At 37.1% G+C, this 21209-nt stretch overlaps 1 protein-coding gene across 7 annotated transcripts in view; it reads right to left on the reverse strand.

Annotated features, from left to right (window-relative positions):
• The window catches only part of OSBPL6 (oxysterol binding protein like 6), a 94437-nt gene that overhangs the window by 19085 nt on the left and 54143 nt on the right, over nucleotides 1-21209 (reverse strand). For 3 of the 7 annotated variants that reach the window (XM_069861029.1, XM_069861032.1, XM_069861028.1), the window contains exons 3-11: nucleotides 15886-15981; nucleotides 12539-12661; nucleotides 9204-9257; nucleotides 8375-8488; nucleotides 8091-8255; nucleotides 7831-7963; nucleotides 7300-7403; nucleotides 6326-6418; nucleotides 1524-1598 (exon numbers count right to left, since the gene is read on the reverse strand). In XM_069861029.1, the coding sequence (XP_069717130.1) occupies nucleotides 1524-1598; nucleotides 6326-6418; nucleotides 7300-7403; nucleotides 7831-7963; nucleotides 8091-8255; nucleotides 8375-8488; nucleotides 9204-9257; nucleotides 12539-12661; nucleotides 15886-15981 (957 nt within the window). The remainder of the gene's footprint in view (nucleotides 1-1523; nucleotides 1599-6325; nucleotides 6419-7299; nucleotides 7404-7830; nucleotides 7964-8090; nucleotides 8256-8374; nucleotides 8489-9203; nucleotides 9258-12538; nucleotides 12662-15885; nucleotides 15982-21209) is intronic. The other 4 variants (XM_069861034.1, XM_069861030.1, XM_069861031.1 and 1 more) reach the window with 3 other exon arrangements.

The following is a 21209-nucleotide window of genomic DNA, read 5'->3' on the forward strand; positions in this document are numbered from 1 at the left end:
AGTCTATCCACACAGCTTCACTGTGTGGAGACAAGCACTTTGCTACATAAGACAGGAAGGATATGCCACGTGGTTTAATAAGATGGAGCAAACAATTCAGTTTATTTTCATTTCTTCTAGTTTGTCTCCTTCTGTACATCTCTCTGGCACAGTAATAAAAAAATTACATTGCCATGACCACTGCCAACACCTGCAGAGTCATTTTGGTGCCTGTAGCTTTCCTTTCCCCTGCTCATTTTTCAGCTCCTCCAAGACTTTTCTCAACAGGCCCTCACTTCAGCTGCAGGTAAACAGCTCAGTAACTCCCTGGACTCCTGCTGCCTTGCAATCTAAGTCCGGCTGTATTTGCTCTACTCAAACACTCCTCAGTACTGCTTTTGCCAACGACGTTTAACTAATGCTGAACCCACTGCAGCCTCCCACTGACACTGCTCATCCATGTACAACGAGAAGCAGGTCTATTCCTCTGCTAAGTGGGCAGACTGATGAGGTCAGAATGCCAATCAATTATTGAGCACAGATTCAGCATCAACTGATTGCAGGGGATTACATTTAGATAATTTACTTTGGGAACCAGAGAAACAGTTATTTTTCTCATGCTTTTTAGGAGGGTCTACCAGTAACTGAGTTTTGTAGTTTAAGTAGCTATGTCTGATCTAGGGGATTTTACAGTAGCTATGGGCTGGAGCAGCAGAACTTGGAATACTTTAGCCTGGTGAAGGCATTCACTGCTTGGGCTAGGTAAGAAGCATGCATTTAAAGCTCACTTCAGTCTTTAGCTGCATTGAGTCTTCTCTATCTAAGCTGTTGTACTAATCAGTTGATTGATTAATATTAACATCTATATCATGCATTCCTAGTAAGTGCTTTCATGATAGAGCAGCAGCTGAAAATATCCTTTGACACTAATTTGATTTCACACAAAGCACTTCCCTCTTCCAATTCACAGCTGCTGTGTTGATTTCATAGCTCCAGATTTTGCACCAAAGACTTAGAGGCTTAGCAAAACTAAATGCAGGCACTAGAAGTAGTAATATGACTTTTTGGGATTATGAAATGTAAACAAGAAGTGTCTCAAATGAAAAAGCTAACCTTATACTACTTAAAAAAAAAAAATCAGGAAATTATATAACTCCACGGTCGTTTGTTACAAATCTCCTTGGTTCTGCTGTCTTGCTATAGACTGTCGTGAGAATCTTTTAATAGAATTCAGTACTTTTTTTCCATTTTGTATAGGATATATCAAAGTATGTCAAAGACACCTTCAAATAGTGCAAGGCCTGATTCTAACTATCACTTGCACTTGCATAAAGGCGGAGGGACATGTACCATGTTAACAAGCTCAGACCCACATGTATGGAATTAATTTGTGTCAGGTCTGACCACTTCTTAGAAACTCAGCTGAAAGTGGGTAGCACTGACACCTCCAAAAAGTGCAAGAAACATTTCCATAAGCTTATTACACATTCAAGTACACAGCTTCCCATCTTTAGAGCTATCCCTTGATTTTTAAATCCACTCACTGTTGTAGCCACTGCAGCTGCTAGTCTCTGCCGGCGTCGTGTTGTGCTGAACTGGCCCTTCGGTGCCGGCCCTTCCTGACAGTGAATGCGCGAGAAGGAAGTAGAAAAAGAGAAGGGAAGGGGTGATGGGACACAGGAAGATGAAAGGTGATCAGAAAAGGGAGAGGGAGAATCTTTAAGTGGATTTCAGTTTCTTTAACTCATGGCCTACACATTCTGAGGACATATCACATACTTTCAAGGTGTGTATGCCAGAGACAAAAAAAAAGCTAGATGCTTCACTAAAATTATCTCCAGATGAGCTGGATTGCAGTGCATTCACTAAGACTACAAAAAAAAATTCCTATTAGCACTGCTATTCGGAGTCATGAGGCAATTATGGAATAAGAAAACAAAAAAGATGCTATGGCATGGCAGGAAACACAAAAACCTAACTCCTTCTGGCAGTCACTTGACCACCTATAAGGTTTATTCTGAAAGATCACTTCGCATTAGTGGAAGTAGATGAACCGTGGTCATTGAAGATACATGCATCTCAATGGTAAAACCTTCCAGTGTGTATGCAATACTGAGCTTACTTATGCAAACATCCCTAGCATGGCTCTAGCATTTCCGTGTCCAACCTTGAGCCTATTTGTTCATTTTCTCCACACATCACTTCTTCGAGTTCCAGCTACTTCTCCCATACATTACTGAAGGCTTGGCTTCCAAAGTAATGCAAAAACTCAGATCACACAGCACAAGTGAAAACTAAGTATTCCAAGAACTACTTCCCTTCCTGCATGCCTAAACTGTGGCCTCAACCTGCTTAATTACAGTTTTATTTTACTTTTAAGAAAATACATCATGGTACATTACAGTCAAGAAAGCAATTGTCTAATGCAGAGGAGCTCCACACGTATCACAAAGTCCTTCTATTTAATGTCTAATCAAAATATCATTATTTTGAAGCATTTTAAGATTTTACAAGACTAGAAAAGCCACCTTTCTGATTTTAGAAAACGATTTTCAATCTCTTTATATTTTTCTTCCCCTGTATCTTCACCTGTAGCCATGTCAGTGTTTTAAAATCTATATAAATTTTTATGTTTTCTGAAAGCAGCCTGAGCACCATATAAATAACAATGGTATAGATTTGATACATGGACACCATGCTGAAGTACAGGATACTATAGTTCAGTCCTCAGCTGAAGTGTCTTGCTCCTGTGACATTCCCATCAGTATGGGTGCTGCATCCAAACATGGCCATACCTTCCACTCTCCAGCTGATAACAGTCACAGTGTTACTGACAATGAAGGGTCGTCTGATGATGACAGTAAGAGAATCCTCGCTTTGTAATCTTTTATAAAACTCTCACATTAAAAACATGTACATAACCACTAAAATACAGAGTAAAAACTTTGTTAAAGCAGAGAGCGCATGATAAGCATTACAGCTCTTTGTGCTCTACATAGGTTTCTTGTGATAAGAGTTTGGAATAATATTCTTGTTTAACTAATGGAGACACAGAGAAATACATATATGTACAGAGACATACACAAAAATAAATATATGCAAGATTATGCATGCAGGTATACATTATTAAAATGGGAACAATGGGGTTTGCAGAATCACACACTCCCCTAAACACAACAGAAAGTGAGGTCATAATGTAAGTTATGAGATAAAGAAATACTTATTTAAGGGAAATGTTATTAATGCAGTCTTTGGGTCTTGTTTCATTTTGAAGTTGAAAGATTCAGTAGAGCAAGCTGACTCTGCAGGTTGCTACATACTATATGGTTCTGGATTAAACTACTTCCTGCCCCTGTCCCTCTTCCCCCTCCCAAAAAAAACTGGTCTTGAAACTTCACAACTCCAAGCTTTTGAACGAAATTAAATCAAGGCTAGTTCATCTTCCTGCTTTTCAGTAATATTTTTTTCGTTCTTTTGAAAACCTTTTGATTGTCATAAGAATGACAAATCGGTCTTTAACCCAAAGGGAAAAAAGTAACAAACACTCAGATTTTATACAGATGTATCATTAGCAAAATGAATGAACACAGGCCAACTAACCTGTTATTGCAGGTCATTTTCATAAGACTTTAAATAGGCCTTTTAAAAACAAAATAAACCTCCTTCATAAAAGCAATCTCTCTTCAGAGAAGCAGTCCACGTATTACTCTCATTAAAGGCCTGTAAATTAAGCTGTTTATTCTAAACAATTTAGCACACTAAACCCCCCCAAACCTGCACACGTATACACACATGCTATGCTCAATTTTACCTTGGGGATTAACCCCACTCTAGTCGGTGGAACTATCTGTGTAAGCAAAATTAACTACATACAGAACTGTTATACCTAATTGGTAAATATGTATAACTAAGAAACAGAGCAAGCAGCTTTTCTTACAAGAGAAACTACGTTTTAAAACCATTATATACCTGGCATTCATATTCTAGAACATGTTAGCAGTAATACAATAATAGCTATCTTATTAACATAAGAACAGTAACAAGTACAATAGAAAATCTGGATGGGAAGAATTCTGTCCTTAGCTTAAGTAGCAGATGCTGAACTAACAAAAATTACACTCTTATTCCCCATTACTCATGAACAAGACACTTATACAGAGAGCTCTGTGATTTTTATGTTCCCAAAAGGATGGTGCTCAATATCACATTATCAGAGGGACTTTTGACGGTAGTTAATGACTACAAATTCTAAAATAAATTAGTGCAAGTACTTCAAATGGAATTAATAGTGCAACTAGGTTAAAGTTAGTATGTTAGTACTAGAATTATCCCCTAAAACTAACAAGATGTATGGAGACACAGGGAAAGGAAAAGGGCAAAAGAAGTTTTCTTAGTACCAAATGTCAACCATGTAAAAGCAAATCATGTGCAGGTACCACGAACAAATAAGCACAAATTAGAACAAGTGATTCTCAGTAGTGTCCTGAAAAACAGTTTATGAAGAGTTGAACTACTTTAAAAAATGACCTATAAGGAAGACCAATGAAGCTGGAAAGAATTCCTAACAGAAGAACAAAATGGGACCATAAACTTAAAAAGCACCTAGGCATAGGAGGAAATCCCCATTTTAGTGGAATGGCAACATGAGCAAATTAGGAATAACACAATGAGTCAGTGAAGCCATCTTCCACAGATCACAGCTTTAGACCACCCAAGCAACAGGACAGCCCCTGGAAGAATAAACAATGCGTTGAGCCCATCAAACAAGGCGAGACAACAACGCAGCCAAAAAGGGAGTCTTCATCTTCCATGTAAATTAGAATAGGTTGATTGTTTCTGTTTCAGCGCAAATTAATCTATGAATCAGTCATCAATAACTCAATGCTTTGCTCTAACAAAATAAGCTTTACATTTCCAGCATTAAGCTTGCCAGGAGTTAACACTGCCCCAGACTAGACAGAGTTCATAACTGACAGAGACATATAGAACAGCACAAACTCTCTCAGGGGAACCTGCAAATCGACTGTATTTGAGAATTTCAGGAGCTGAAACACAACTCCTGCCAAGTCACAAACAGCAGTTTGAAAGTAGAGTGACAAAATGACAGAAGCCTAGATCAGTGTCACTTTGGCAAAATGCAGACAACAAAGTAACAGCTCATAATTCCTCCTGATTCATACTAGATTATCATTCATTGACTGCTTTCATCATTTTTTCATAATTTCTGTGCAGAGGAATTGCTCCAAGACCACTGTGGCATGAAAGGAGAACATGCAGTGTCCACTCTGTCTCTTCATATGCATCAAGCACTTGCACCTATTTCCTGATACTTTAATTTGCCTGTGTTAATCAGCAGCAGGGAAACACAGTGACGTTTCATTGAAGGCAGCAGGATGACATCAATTACTGAAATTCTTTTGTTAATAAACCTTTTTAATCCTAACAGATGCTTCATTGTTCAACCTATTGCGTTTTATCTGGCAGAACTGCAGCTACAAAAGCAGCAATGAGAAAGCTGATGCAACTACAATTTCTTATTTCCTTAAGATTATTAATCTTAAGTAAGTCACAGAGATCACCTTACTGTGCCTCTGAGTCAGAGAAAACTCCTTATTATACCTCTAGGGAACATATTAAAGGCTTTCACAGTCTGCATGAATTTCAAGGAATTTAAAATGGATCAAAAGTTGCTGACATTTATTCATTCCATAGAAGACAGCACAGTGGTGACTGTTAGCTCCTGATGTCAGTTGAATACAGGCTTCATTATCAAGTTGCTCACTTACAAAAAAGACTAGGTTTTGGATTAGGCTTCAGAACACACAACTGCTTCTGACAAAACTCACTAAGACACCTGGATCTAGCAGTAATACAAGCGTTTTATGCTGATTTCTGTGCTTTTACTTTTCAGTAATAAGGCAAATTCTTTCTTCACGTAATTTATTCTTTGGTTTATTCAGTTTGCACCTGTACTAGCCTTTTCCACAGCAGAAGACCTGTGAAAATACTTCTCATTGGTAACACTTTTAGTATAGGTCTTGCCAAAGACAACTGGTGTGTTCAGTATTTCATTCACGTTTTCTGCTGTTACCTTGATGTCACCTGTGTGCTGCATACATGTTGCCTTTTTTTGTATGTGTATGGGGTTTTTTGTTTCTGTATGTTTCCATATGAGTGAAATTAAATTAAAACTCTTCTATCTTCTCTAGGTTTTAAACAACAAACAGATTTAAATCACTTCATCAGGAATGTAAGAGACAGCACATTGACTTCCAACTTTCAGCTTATATATAATTTCATGCTTAAAAGTACAGTGAAAAAAAGTAAAACAATGTGCATTCAGTACCTGAAGTTGAATTTTTGCATCTTTGCTGACACTTTTTGTTCTCCACCGTCTTGTAACCCGCTTGTCTTTCTTTGAAATATCTACACAGTTAGCCTACATTACACAAATAGTTAGAAGCGACAAAGTACTATTAAGTTGACACAAGCAACATAGACAGTAGAGCAAGTTAGTAAAGAATTGTAGCATTAGACATCTACAAATTAGAAAGAAAGGAAAAAATTGTCGCTGCTGGGGCCCACTGCTACAGTAGTGACCAGCCGTAGCAATCCAAATCACATTAAATATAGCTCATTTAGCAAAACAACTGGTATACTCTCTTTATGACTGCACAATACTTAGGACCAGATCTTGAAATCCTTATGGATTTCTACTTTAGGAGTACTCAAAGAAATGCAGAGTTCACACCCCCTTGAAACTAACGGTAAGTTGCACTACCTCTTTGTAACTAGACTTCTCAAAGCACCAAACACCACTGGAAGATTTGTCTATTCAAGGGGACTGAGTGAAAAAAGAAGAAAGTATTTAGGATTTAGGATCTGCTCTTGTTTTTTTGTGGTCAAGAGGAAAGCTTACCCAGTTCTGGGAATCGGTCCAATGCTTGGGACCTTTCTCTGAGGGTTTTTGGATCTCCACTCCTTAAGAAACTTAAAATGGTATCTTACTCCACAAAATAAAAGCCCCTTAAATACTATTCCAGTGTATAGACATTTTCTATTTTAACAGTTCTCAGGTTTGCTTTGCAAATGACTTGACCATTTGATTCATCCTATTTAACTCAATTTATACATCTTAATTATTTTTTTTACACATTAAACATTATTACACATCACTAAGATTAACAGATAAGATAAAACTTCTATCCAAGAGCTGCTATGATTTCAGAAAACCATTCTGAATTAACAGACACCTCTGTATTTCTCTTAATGCAAAGAACAAATGTATCAACGTAATGAATTATGTACAAGTATATTTACCTGCATGTCCGTGAAATTTGGTGCTGACTGAGTTCTCTGTAGTATTTCTAAATTTTGAAGAAGTTTACCAAGTTCTACGAGGTTTGACTGACAGTGAGCAAGATCTAACAGACAGAAACCAAAAATACATTAGGTGCTTCAGTTTGGAATTTTTTTTTCCCCCCATGATATCCACCACTGGCACTTTATTGCATTATAAAAATTAAATGCCCAAATCCCTGGTAGTAAGGCGTCTAAGTAAAAACTTTATTTTTAGAGGTGTTAAGCACTATTGGAGTAAGCAAGAAGTCTGGACTTCAAAAGTTGATCATATTTTAACAATGATATCCATTAAGACAATTAAAATAAATTTTAAAAGCCACATCCCAAAACATGTAAAGAGGAAAGTTCCTGCCACAAGCATCTAATTACCTGAAGAGCTACTTCACGCACACGCAAAGATGCAACTTAATCAGTTAACAGACTGATTCTTATTTTACATCAACAATAAGTTTTGCTGAAAGAACAAGCAATGAATAGGTAAAGACTAACCTTCTGCACATCTGTCCATCTCTTCAGAGTCCTGCAACCAGGCTGCTACTTTACTCTGACCAGTAGTGCAGGTGGCAGGAAGGCTGTTACTGCAAGGTATAGGAGACTGCCAGGGAAAGCTATTTTGTTGCACCTAAGGCATAATAAAATGTTTAAATTATCAAGTCAGTTAACCACCATATTACTTCAGAATAAGAAAATAAATCTGTCCATTAGCAAGCCCAGTAAGCATGAGTGTTTGACAAAAGAGCACTATGTACCTTTCCATCCGACACATTAGCAGCTGGTGACGACTCTGTAGTAGAGGCCGAAGGGAATATATGAAAGCTGGCATCTCTTGGAGATCTCACAATCTCATTCTGACGGTACAACCGATGGTGGCGTAATTTTGAAACCCATGCATCAAATGAATCCTGGGACTTCACCTGGAAACAAATTCACTCTCAAGAAAACACTCAAAATAATACTCTTCTGCACAACTTTCACAGCTTTATTTATTTCCATTATGGATTAAACAATAATAAGCATTTGCACCACTTTTTACCTTCAGATGATAGATGTGTTCTTCTGTGTCAAGATCTATTCTACGAGCCTTCTTTTTTATAGACATAACTGATAAACCAACATCAATGCTCCCATGGACTTTGCCTTTCTGTATCTAAAATAAAAAACAGGGTGAGAATTTGGTTGTATGGTACACTTCTTCACTGTATTTATCAGAAAAAATATCTGGTGCTGAAATGGTTTCCCATTCTATGAACATTTTAATATAAAGTAGTATAAAGAAAAACCCAAAAACTGTAGTAGTCAGCTTAACCACTTATTACATTTATAGACAGGTAAGTTTCTCACAAGAAGTGCTCGGTGAAGAGCCAACTCCAATGTTCAAGCGTGTCGGTTCACACCACTACACAGTTATAGGTAAGTGAGAAGCAAAGGAAATTAGACAGTACTCAACTCCCTGCTACTACTGCTTGGTATCAGATCTAACTAATGTAATGCTACCCTCTATGTCTTGAGTATACTGTAATCACTTCTTTGTCCTCTCCAAGTATGTCAGAATAATCAGCTCTGACTGACATAAGAATTCAAAAAGAAAAAAAAACATGGTCAGGTTAATCTCTGAAGCACCTTCATTAAATAAACTACTTTAAATAATGTAGCTTTTATTTTCACAGCGGTAACAAAAGGAGGAATTCTAGAAGACAGAACCAAAACCTTACATGCTTTCCATATACAGATCTCTCTTTGTATCCAAGAAAAACTTTCATCTAGGCAATGTCATAAATATGCCTAGAGTGAGTAAGAGATTTAATCACCCTGGCAGGCTGAATTCCAAGACAGATTCTAAAGTGGTCTTCAATTTTACTTACATCAATTGGTGACTTTGAATATTTCAGCATTCCATTATCCAGGACAAAAAACCTCTGAAAGAAAAAAAAAAACTTTCTTAAAGAGCAGATGCAATTTAAACTATGTACAATAATTCATCTGCAAAAGAAAAGGATTAGTCTGTAGCCATTGAGGAATCTTTTTGGGTTGGAAAGAGAGGATAAACACAAAAATGAATCATTTTCTTGCTTGTTTTTTGAACAACAATTATCTTCTAAGAAACTAAAACTGGATTCTTTTTTTTTCAACATTACATACTAGGTTTAACAACAAACCTCAATAATGCAGGGTATTGTTTTTCCAGTTTTCCAGCCAGTTCATCAAATACAAAATAACTACTTCAGCCTAACTTTTCTTATGTTTGTTTCTTCATTTTCCTCTGATTTTTCTTCCCACAGAAGCTGGTCACAATTCAAATTAACAACCTACCTTCCCTACCTAGAAATCAAAAATTTTTTGTGTGCAAAATCTACATTCCAAAAGGAAGACCCAAATATGGATGTTCTTGTGGTCTCTCTGATCTCCAGCTGGGAAAAAAACGCAGAATGCAAGACACTGCTCTACCATCCAAAACTTTGTGGCTCTTGGCAGGCCTCTATGCAGATTGTAATTTGGACTGATTATAACTTTGCCAGCTGTAATCTAACCAATAAAGGTATTAATGTAAATGTAAAAGTCACAACATTCCCAGCAACATACTCAGGTTATGTGTGATATGTTTTGAGTGACAGTCACCGATATCACATAAGCCACTACATCTTCACTGACACAGATACCAGCACTGATGATGCCTATCTGTGACATTGCTACACCTTTATTTTGCTGAGTGGTTCTTTCTTACAGCAGAGAGCAGAAATCCCTATTCACAATATGTTTCTCCCACAATTAAAGTTGCCCTAGCTTGTATTTACCAGACCACTCAGGCTGTGTTGCAGACAAGTTAGCATAGACTTAGGCACACAGCAGAAAGATACAGCCTCGCAGGGAATCTAGCCTTTACATGAGATTACTTATTTGTGTTTACCAGTGCTACCTTTCAAAACATGCTAATTAATAGAAACTAATACATATTTTTAGAGTCTAACATAAAGCACTGATCTATATTAAAAATATAGAGCTCAGCAAAATATTAACCTAAACAGTCTAAGCTGTCGGGCATGGAAGTGAAGGACAACATTTTCATGATGTGAACCTGTTAAACTGACACTATGAGCAGGGTCAGTAGTTATATGGCAGAAAACATCTCTTGAAGATGGTTCTGGCAATTATGTCAGTTGCACAACAGATGGCACCAATATCTCACACAGAGTGAGAAAGCAGCGCTTTCCTGGAGACAAAACTTCTTTAATAAGATGTCAAAACAACAGGGTGTTTTTTGGTTCTTTTTTTTTTAACTAGCTATGATCATTAATGGACTTCATAAGAATATGACATAATTGCATATTGCTCTGCCTCTTGAAGTTCCATACACAAAAGAAAATGAACTTTTCTTGTATTTCATTCCAAAGCACACCAGACTTGGAAAATGAGAAACTACTCTCCAAGTTATACACATTATTCCTGATATGCTACTAAAGCACATTCAGAACTACCAGAATATGACATGCAACATTCAATAGACAGAGGATGGTATGGCTTTGTGAGAGGAACACTAACACACCAGAAGCTAAAATTACTGTCTCTGAAACCTCCCACTGGGCTCTCAGCACAAACTAGTCGTATGGAAACTGCAGGATGTGGAGACAGCAGTTGGGGAAAGAAAAGAAACTTATTAACAAATCTGCAGTTTGTAAACATAAGTGCAGCACAAATGCCTAGGTGAAATATAAGGCAGAGCAGAGGAGGATGCTGTGAAGCTCTTAATTACATTAAAAATTATTTACAAGTAACTGCTCTAAAGTTAACATGAAAACCAGATCATCAGTAGTGAGCTCCTTTATAGAACTGTGAAAGCTGGACTCCTCTTGCTCTCCTACAAAACCCCCTACTGAAATAGATACATATCCAAGAAATAACATATTGACATAATATGTTTTAAAGGAGTGGAAGCAGTGGGTATTTGTACATATTCTTAAAAAACTAATTAATTGTTTTGGGGTTTTTTGGAGGGTGGCAGTGGTTTGTTAGGGTTTTTTGCTTGGGGTTTTTTTTTGGTGTGCTTGTTTGGGATTTTTTTTTTTTTTTTGTACTAAGCTCTCCTTTTCTGTTCTTGCAGTGTTTCAGGCATGTCAATCTGAAATCCTTTAATGTTCCTAGACTTAAGTCAAGTAGTGCCTATGTATTTGGTTTCTGAAACTACAAATCCTCATTAAGTAACAAAAATTCTGAGGCAAATATGCATGCATGAGAAAGAGTGGCAGGCATATGCGCAAGTTAGTGCAGCATTCAGAAATTATAAAAAAGGTGTAATATATACCAGTGGGGACTTCATTTGGACTCACAGTAAGTCTCACAGTGCTTAGCAATAAAACAAAATTAATGCTTTCACAGAATAAACATCATTTATAACAAATGGTTTCACTGTCCTTTGCAGTAGGACACATTCTGTCCTAGAAAATAATTCTGCTTCAAGTACACTCAGCTACAAAAGCACAGATTAGCATCAATGCCACACATCTTATTGCTAAAAAGGGGGGGAAATGTAATTATTATTATATAAACTACAGAGAAAGACCAAGTTTAGGGCTAACGAAAGGTAGAATTATGCATGGAGTTACATCTCCACATTAACTAAATAGAAACAGGAGATTTGGTGTTATGTTTTGGGGTGGATTGTTTTCTTTCAAATCAAGACATCTAATGTCAAAAGTGCATAGCCCCACTGCATGCCCTAAGGACTGCAATCAAGACACGCAAAATTCAGGGACAAAGTCGAGCAAATCTGCCCAGTCAGCACAACTGAGGGGGAATGCTCTCCCTCACAAACACCTTGGGTCCACGTAAAAGCCCGTCAGCTCTCCTTTGCTATCATGAAGCTACTTTCATGTCAACTTAATGCAATCTTAGTACACAACTACCTTTTATTATAATACACTGGAAAGAACGAAAGGGATACTTACTAAACCTCTTAAACCACAAGGCATCTGCTACATTATTTACAGCTTCTGCCTGGCTTTTGAATACAACATTAAGGCAGCAGGAACTGCAATTCAGAAGCCATAAGCTGTGTGTGCAAACTAATTCTTTATACAATTTGAAGAAGCAGTCATGCACCAAAATCCTACGCAGTTATTCAACATTTTAACTTCGTCTAGACAAAAAGTCCCAGCTAACAAAACAAGGTGATAATCTTTTGGCTGTTTTATGAGATGTTTACCTTGTGCCAACCTTTTAAAGGCCATTTTCTCTTTTTCAGCATGAAACCCTCATGTTTGTCTGGCTTCTGGACATTGGTCTGGCCTTTTTTCAGACCCTCTATGATCTCCCAGCTGTCGGGTTCCTGGTGAAAGAGTATGAAGACACATTGCTTAATCAACTGTGCACACACGATGAAAAATAGTACTTACACATAGCATAAATTCTCCAGTATAAGACAAGAGTAAGAAGAGCTGGGCTATTTACATACTAAACTACACGGTCACTATATTATGTCTTGCTGTATCTGATGTAAAACTACTGAATATGAATATTTTCTTAATTCTGATCCTTACCATAAAGAAAAGGAAGTTGGACTTTTTAAAGAAGTCTGACATTGTAACTGAATAACAATCTGAGACTGAGTCTGGACACACTGTTCACAACAAGGACTGTATCCCAATGAAATAAATACACACAAATACATGAAAACATGATCAAATTGTGGCTAAGTATAAGAAAGGTCAGATCTCCCACTGGAGGGAACAGTGTGGAAGTGCAGGTGGCTCTGACCACCGGTTAAGTTTACACAGAAAGCACCCCACAAATTACCACTACACTGTAGCAAAGGACTGAAGAGATTTTGCAGGTGAGTTATGGGCAGAATCTGCATATTAAAAATGTACCTTCACTCAGAGTATTCCTTCTCTAAAAAAAGATGGGATCACATGATGAAACGAGGAAGAAACTGTACTGTTAAATATATGGGCATATATTAACATTTCCCTTTGTGGTATTCCCTGATCATAACAACTGTAAATTTTCTCATCTTTGAAGTATGAGCTACATTGATTCTGGATAAGCTATTTTTTCATTGAAATCAGAACAAGTAGAAGAGGTTGGTTTTTTGTTGGTTTTGAATGTAGACAGCTCTTGTCTTGAAAGGCATTTTATGACAATTTCACAGGCTAACTGCAAGTTTAAAAATCTGCAAAAGGAAATTTATCTTTTTAAAATTTTCCTGCATTCATTTTCACTGCATTAAGAGAAATTTATGGGGAAATTAACTAATTTTGTCTTTAGAGAAAAGAATAGGAACTATATCATTTCAGATGCTGTATACCTTTCAGGGAGCAAATGAAAGCTTATTTCTTGTACACACCTCTTCTTATGCATGACAACTTTTACAATTCAATCCAGACTCATAATATACCATAGTGAACAGATGAAGAACAACACTTTTTTAAAGAGAAAAAAAAGAGTCATGCCTTTATTTCTGTCCTCTTGCTACTACTTTAATCAACAAAATTCTGTACCAATTTAAAAATCTCCTATTGCTTGCTCATTAAGACTCCACTTTACTAATTGTATCCTATAAAGTTGTAAACTTGCATTTTCTCAACTGATCTGTTACACCTCCAAGTAATGTTATGAAATATTATCAGGAGAGGGTGGAAGTCAGTCATATATTATCAAACATTTAAAGGGAAAAAAAATTGTCTCCTCCATTTCCCACAAAACTGTTGAAAGCCAAGCACTGCCAGTCTTTTGTAACACCTCCAAGTACGTTACACAGCCCTGACAACATGAATATTACTATTACACAAATACGATTTAAAAAGTAACAGCAAATTTCAAATTTACTATTTTCAAAAAGGTCTTGTTATTTTGAGAAGGGTGAAAAATTCTATCTCAAATAACACATACTGTAATAAATTTTAAATAGAAATGTTTACTCAGTTTAGTTTTCCCTGTGTAACTATAAACTGGAACTATCCCAGTGCCTGTAAATGCCACACTCAAGAACCATCCTTTTTTACTTCACTGTGTTTTGCTTGGACATTCATTTCCACTACTGCAGAGGGAAGCACACATGCATTATTTTTTCCCTACAAAGCAGCACTTGGCACTTGAGAGGGGCAAATTAAACTGTAAGTCTCCTGGGGTGAGCAGAGGTTCTCTCTCCACAACTCGGCCACCTGATTCTTCACCATATTGATTTCTCCTTTAGAAGATCAGCTGAAGGCATAAGTCTTTTATCTACTAGATAACAACAATATTGATTACTTCTGAACTAGAAATCACACAATCTCATACAGCTATTCATTTAAACAAAAGGCCTGATATTGAAGTACAAACCGAGCAATTATTCAGTGCAATGTTGACACCTGTCTTCTGCTGCAGCAGTGTTACAAGCTGTTCTTAAAGCTGTTTAAACCATCCTAACAATCTTAATTAACTATGCCTCATCATATCTCATATTGAGATATGCCCAATACAAGAGACATAATGCAAGAGCAGCCAGAAATGGGGGAAAATCAGAGTGAAAGTGATTTGAGGGGTACTCATTCAATGCTGATTCTAAAGTACAGCATTAGTACCTTAGGACCTCTACAATTCCTTACATATTGCATGAGAAACAGCTCCACAGGACCAGGGGAACACAAGAACAACTTACAGTCCCTGAGTCTGTATATGCCTTGGGTATTGGGAGTAAAGAAGCCACTAGGAACAGCTTTCTGAATCTAGCCTTTTTGTCTGCAAACTATTTATTTTCCAAATAAAAGAGAATGAACCATTTCATTTTTCCTGGATGAACAGAATGTTTTCTTTTGAACTTGTTTTACCAATTGTTTCAGAATTTACAGACATTTCATTTCAGATTTTTCTTATCCACCAAATATTCCATCGCAGTACCCTCACCTTTTAGAAACAATCTTCCTTTTTTATATGAAGTATCTTAAAATTAAGCCTTCTTTAAGTGGAATTGATTATTTGGAACCAGGTATCCCAAAACTGAGGAATTCAGCCAGGAAGAAGTTGACTGCAAAGCACCATACACAAGGCTGCACCTCTCAGGAACTGGCGGCGTTACCCCCACAGTTCTAGCCATTTCTCTCCCTCAGGAAAGAAAATCTCCACAAGAGTTTTTAAATTTCAAAGTTTAAGAAACTACTCACAAGGAATGTCAATAGGACATATTTTTAAATTTACATCATTATTGATTAGCAGCATTTTTGGAACTGGAAATTATTTTATTTACTTTAGTAAGAGGACTGGATTGGATCATTTCTTAAAGTCCATTTCAGCTCCACACTCTGAGATCATAAAACTTGTTCCTCAGGGTCATCCATAAGTAAAAAAACACCAAGACCACCAATAACAACGAAATTTTCAATTTTGTTAATGTAGCATCCACTAAAGATCATTTGCCCCTCTTGACACCTAGGGAATAGGGAGCTCCAAGGCAGGCTCACAATATGTTCATTAGCAGAATGGTACAAAACAATATCCCAAAGCTGTTAGTCAGCCTACTTTGTGATTACAGAGGGAAACATCACCCACATTGCAGCCTGTAGTTCTGCTTACCTTAGATAGAGATATATGGTCACTTTCAAGGAACTGCTTGCTTAAAGAAGGGTCTGTGCTTCCTGAAGAAGCCTTCCGCTCCAAAATATGAACACTCTAAGGAAAAAAAAAAGATAATTAAAGGTAACAACTTATCATTCAACATTACTTTTAAAATCATAGAATCACAGAGTCTGTCAGTCCAACACCACCATGCCTACTAATGCATGTGCCACATCTACATGCTTTTCTGAACACCTCCAGGGATATAGACTCCACTACTTTTCTGGGCAGTCTGTTCCAGTGCTTCACCACTCTTTCAGTAAAGGCATTTTTTCTAGTATCAAATCTAAACCTCCCCTGATGCAACCTGAGGCCGTTTCTTGTCCTATCTCCTGTTACTTGGGAGAAGTAACCAGCACCCACCTCGCTACAACCTCCTTTCAGGTAGTTGTAGAGAGTGATAAGGTCCCCCTCAGCCTCTTCTTCTCCAGCCTAAACAGTCCCAGTTCCCTCAGCTGCTCCCCTTAAGACTTGTGCTCCATCCCTTCACCAGCTTCACTGCCCTTCTCTGGACACGCTCCCACCCCTCAATGTCCTTTTCGTAGTGAGATGCCCAAAACTGAACACAGTATTTGAGATACGCACCAGCACCTCATACAGGGGGATGATCACCTCCCTACTCCTGCTGGCCACACCTTTTTTGATACAAGCTGGGATGCTGTTGGCCTTCTTGGCCACCTGAGCACACTGCTGGCTCATGTTCAGCCAGTTGTCAGCCAGCAACTTACATATTAAGTAACAACTAACCATTACACCCGTTATATACAACATCAGCATCATGGGTCAAAAGATACCAAATACTACCCATGCATAACATAAATGCACAAATGTGTTCTGAGTCAATAAACCTCTCTAGCCAGACCTGTTACGGTTTCTGCTAAGATACAGGACACTGAGGATACATATTGTGCACCTGGCACTGTCCTACACTCTTTTCTGAAGCAAGCCATTGCACGTAAGGTATTACTGGGTCTAACATATTCATTATCACACCTTAGCATTTTGTTACTGACTTGTCAGCTGAGGTGCAGGAACTCATTACACGAGTGCTTTTAATAGATTACATGTGTTCTCAAAGATCAGTTACTGGGTTGGGCTTGCTGGTGAACATTTACGCAATGCAACAATCAAACCATAACAGCTGGTTTTATGCATGATAATAGTATAAAATTTTCTATCTTCAAAGCATGGTACAAAAATTAAGTGCATAATGTCACTACTAGTCCTGAAAAAAACCTGCTGTTCTTAAAAGACATCTAAAAATGTCTTCCCATTTTCCACAATCATTTCACTCATATTTTGAAAAAGGAAAAGCATTTTTGGAACAGGAGAAAATAACCACATTCTGTCTGCTTGGATTGGCATTTAGTTCTCTGGTGAAATTTTGCTCCATGTCATATTCTCATTTGCTAAGAATTCTACCACAACAAGTAGTATCACTTTGACATGAAATAAAGCTATTTCATTTGCAGGACTTGTAGCAAAATGACAAACTTGCAATTGCCCTCTGAGGAGGGTAAGATTTTCTCAACTGAAAACAGCAATTGTATTTTGCTTACAGTTAAGCTTCTTTACATCCACTGAAGAAGATATTACACAGGTACAAGGGACAGCAGAAACAATCATGGAATATAAAAATACTTACAAACAACAGAGTAAAAGTTATTGTTTGTACAGATAACCGAGTACATAAGGACCGTAACCAATCTAAATGGAAAACAAACACAGCTATTCATATAAATGCACATGAAACAGAGACCACATCTTGCTGCAGAGCAATGCACAGACTTTCATTGCTCTCTTCCAGTTTGCAACTCTGAATAAGAAAAGATGGGGACTGTCTCTGTTTGTCGAAGGAGATTAATAAGCATCCCTGCCACTATGCAACAAGAGTTGGCATTTATTTTCAGCTACTTTTAATTTAATTTTACAGCGAAGCATGTGGAAAAGCAGCAGTATTATGTTACCTGCCACATTCCCCAGGGGTAACCAGCAAAAGCTTTGCCATCTATGTTTTGAAATCTCCTCCATTACCAAAGAAAGACTAGTCTTATTATTCAGCCCAATGTCTACTACTAGTCTGATGAGAAAAACATTTCCATTTATGTACCACAATTCCTACATAACATATCAAATAATTTAATATGCTTATTTGAGGTGAGCACCACAAAGTTACTAGTTATAATCTATGGTAATGTTTTCTCACTGAATAGAGTAAATATGACTTCTGCACACAGTACCGCATTTAAACAACATACAAGAAAACCTAAATCTGTTCTTCTAAGCAAGATTAAAATGTCGCTTGATTAGCATAATCAGGACTTCCAACTTTCTTGCCAGTTTTGTTTGGCAGGCAGGAATCCCTCCATCTTCAGATGGAGCAATGCCCAACACAGATGTTCTGAAGGTCTCTTATGTAGCAGCCGGTGCAGTTTGTTGTTACATAACTGCAATTTCATTTTGTACAATATTTAGAGTGGAGTAACCCAACAGCCCTCAGCTTGCCAGATTGCCAGTGACATTTTCAGTTGCATGATTTTAAGGCAAAGAGGTTTTTGTGCCTTTTTATTTTTTTAACAGTCCTCAGTCATTACAGTTCCACTTCAGTTGAGAAATATATTATTAGCTAACAGTACTCTAATGAATGCTGACTTACTCAACTATTTGTTTGGAAATAAGAAAATTAACACTTTTAAATTAAAATTGACTTCTTCACATTCCTTATTTCAAGACATGTTGTCTTGTTGTCTACAAATGTATGCTTTCCAATTATTTTCGGTCATGACCAACATTACACTGAAACAAAATAATTTCTTTAGATTTGTGACATTTCTCCAGCATAATACTACAAGACACTACTTAGTGCAAAATGTTTTCCATTAGTGCATGTTATTTTTCTGCAAAATCACAGCTAAAAATTACACAATTATTTCACATTTTGAAAAGCAGGTATTTCTATAATGCAGGAGTTCAGTTATTTAGCATTACAGAAATAAAAATTGTTCAGATTTTGATGTATTTATCAAAGGGGATTGGGGTTGTTTTTAACAAGAAAAACGGAGTTGGTAAAGGAAGCAGTTAAAAAATTCTGTTGAGAAGAAAAGCGAGAAAGAGGCAGATCGATACAGCTTCTGGATTTTGTATATACAAACAGAAAAATTAATAACCCATCAATCACCCTGGTACTTTCATTTCTCTTGTCCCAGGAACACAGGTAAGTTCTGCATTGCTCCCTTCCAGATTTCTCTCATGCGTCAGGACTACCTGTGTGCTACAGCTGGCTTGTTCTGGAGGAAAACACGAACACCATCAAATTCTGTGTGCTCTTAGAAATTAATTCAACAAGATTACAAGTTTAACTGAAATTGCTGTGTAATCCCATTCCTAAATCTTAGTCCTAAATACAAATTTTCCTTCAGCTTTGAGACTACTCACAACATACATTTTATATGTGAGCACGTATTTGTCCTGAAACATCCCTAGCAAGCCTACAGGCAGGGAACACAAATGCTGATATTGCCCTGCATTTTTTTCATGTTGCTTCCCAAAGATGTGTGAGGGAGAAGGACGCTGACAGAGAGAATAACAATATGATGTTGTTTCATATTCTCATCTTCTTTGGACAGAAAGAATAGAAAACATATTTTACAATATCTTTCTATAAATCTTGCCAACTTTGTTTCTGTTAAGAGTTCAGTAACCCATTCACCAGAACAAATGCTAGTACATAGAGCATCTGGTTGCCACCAAGCCAGGGGCTGAAGAGCCTAATGCTTCTTAACTGAATCTGACATCGCAATGAAAGAAGAGGGATATTGGGTAAATAGAGATATGAAACTTAGTGAAGGACAGACATTCATAATTCCCTTTCTGCTTTGCTGCTTAATTACTTAATGGAAATAAATTCTATTTTACACGCTGAGCTCTCTCTAATTTACAATTTATTCATTTATTAGAAAAAAAAAAAGCTGGTGAGGGATTTATCACATTGGATGCATACTCTCTTTAGTTCAGAAATGTGCATAACATGTGGCTAACTGTTAATTAATAAAAAACAATCGGTGAGTCATTTTGCTTGTTTGCAGTATTCAGCAGTCTTCAACGTCCATAATAATGGGGCCTTGCCACACACTGTTCTACAACAGTAATTTTAAAGAGCTTTTCTCTCTGGGTTTTTGTTTTATCAATCCAAAGGACTAACTAGTGCATCTTTTATTGTCTGCTGCTCACTGGCATTCTTGTTGCAACCAAGCTACCCCCACACAAACTTGTGTTCTTATTTAAATTCTGTTTACTATAAAGTGCAATGCTTAATCACTTTCTCTCAACTAAAACCAAAGTATTCTGTAGTTGAAATACTGCAGCAGTAGTAAGCTAGATACAGATTTGACTACAGACATGCCAGTTTTTACTAGTTTTTTTTTTTTAAACTAGAGCTATGATATATGCTGAGTTAATCTGCAATATTACTTGCAAACGGAAAAACCTTGAAATTGGCTTTTATCTTAGGCTCCTTCTCAGTCAGCTCTGGCTTCCCTTCTGTTGATGTTGGAATAAAGATAGTCTTGAACATCATATGTGAGAGAAGGGTGAATGCAAAACAAAACAACTGCATCAATGTATTTCTTCTTTCTTTATTCAAGCTCTTTTTTTTCTTTGCATAAAGCAACCATAGTCCTACTCTCATCCTTAGACTCTCCTATTGACAATGTTCCATAGCTGTTTTCAATGACCTTGGCTACCAAGCAACAGACAAAGGAACTAAACAATACTTTATGAACAGCATATGTAGTCAGCCTATTTTTTTCCTTCTCTTCCTCTTGTACAGAAACGTGCTCAAGAGCAACATTTTCTCTATGTAATCTTTTTACTGAAAGTCAAGTATATCTAAGCAGCAATTTGACAGCATATTAATAACATAAAGCTATGTATGTCTCTAATTCTTTCCTGGGCTATGCAAAATACACTCTTCCTGTGTTAAAAACATCAAGGATTTGTTAGCTTAGGAGCAATCTGTCAGCCTGTTCTGGAAATGTAGCTTTGTATTGTATGTAGCACTTCACATCAATGCTTTTAGGCTCTGAAAGCAAAAACGCCTTTGCTTTTCAAGGTACTTTTTGACAAACTCTGAAGAAAAATAATCTCTTGCTCCTCTGAAAAGCTTCTTGGGGGGAAGTATTAGCACAACTGGATAAATCAAAAAAGAGCTATCATTCTAACAGAAATCTTCTTTGCCAGAATAATAGTTTGGAATGATGACCAAGTCACAGTCTGAGTCGGTA

Source organism: Phaenicophaeus curvirostris, chromosome 7 (genome assembly GCF_032191515.1).
Source record: "Phaenicophaeus curvirostris isolate KB17595 chromosome 7, BPBGC_Pcur_1.0, whole genome shotgun sequence".
NCBI lineage: Eukaryota > Metazoa > Chordata > Aves > Cuculiformes > Cuculidae > Phaenicophaeus > Phaenicophaeus curvirostris.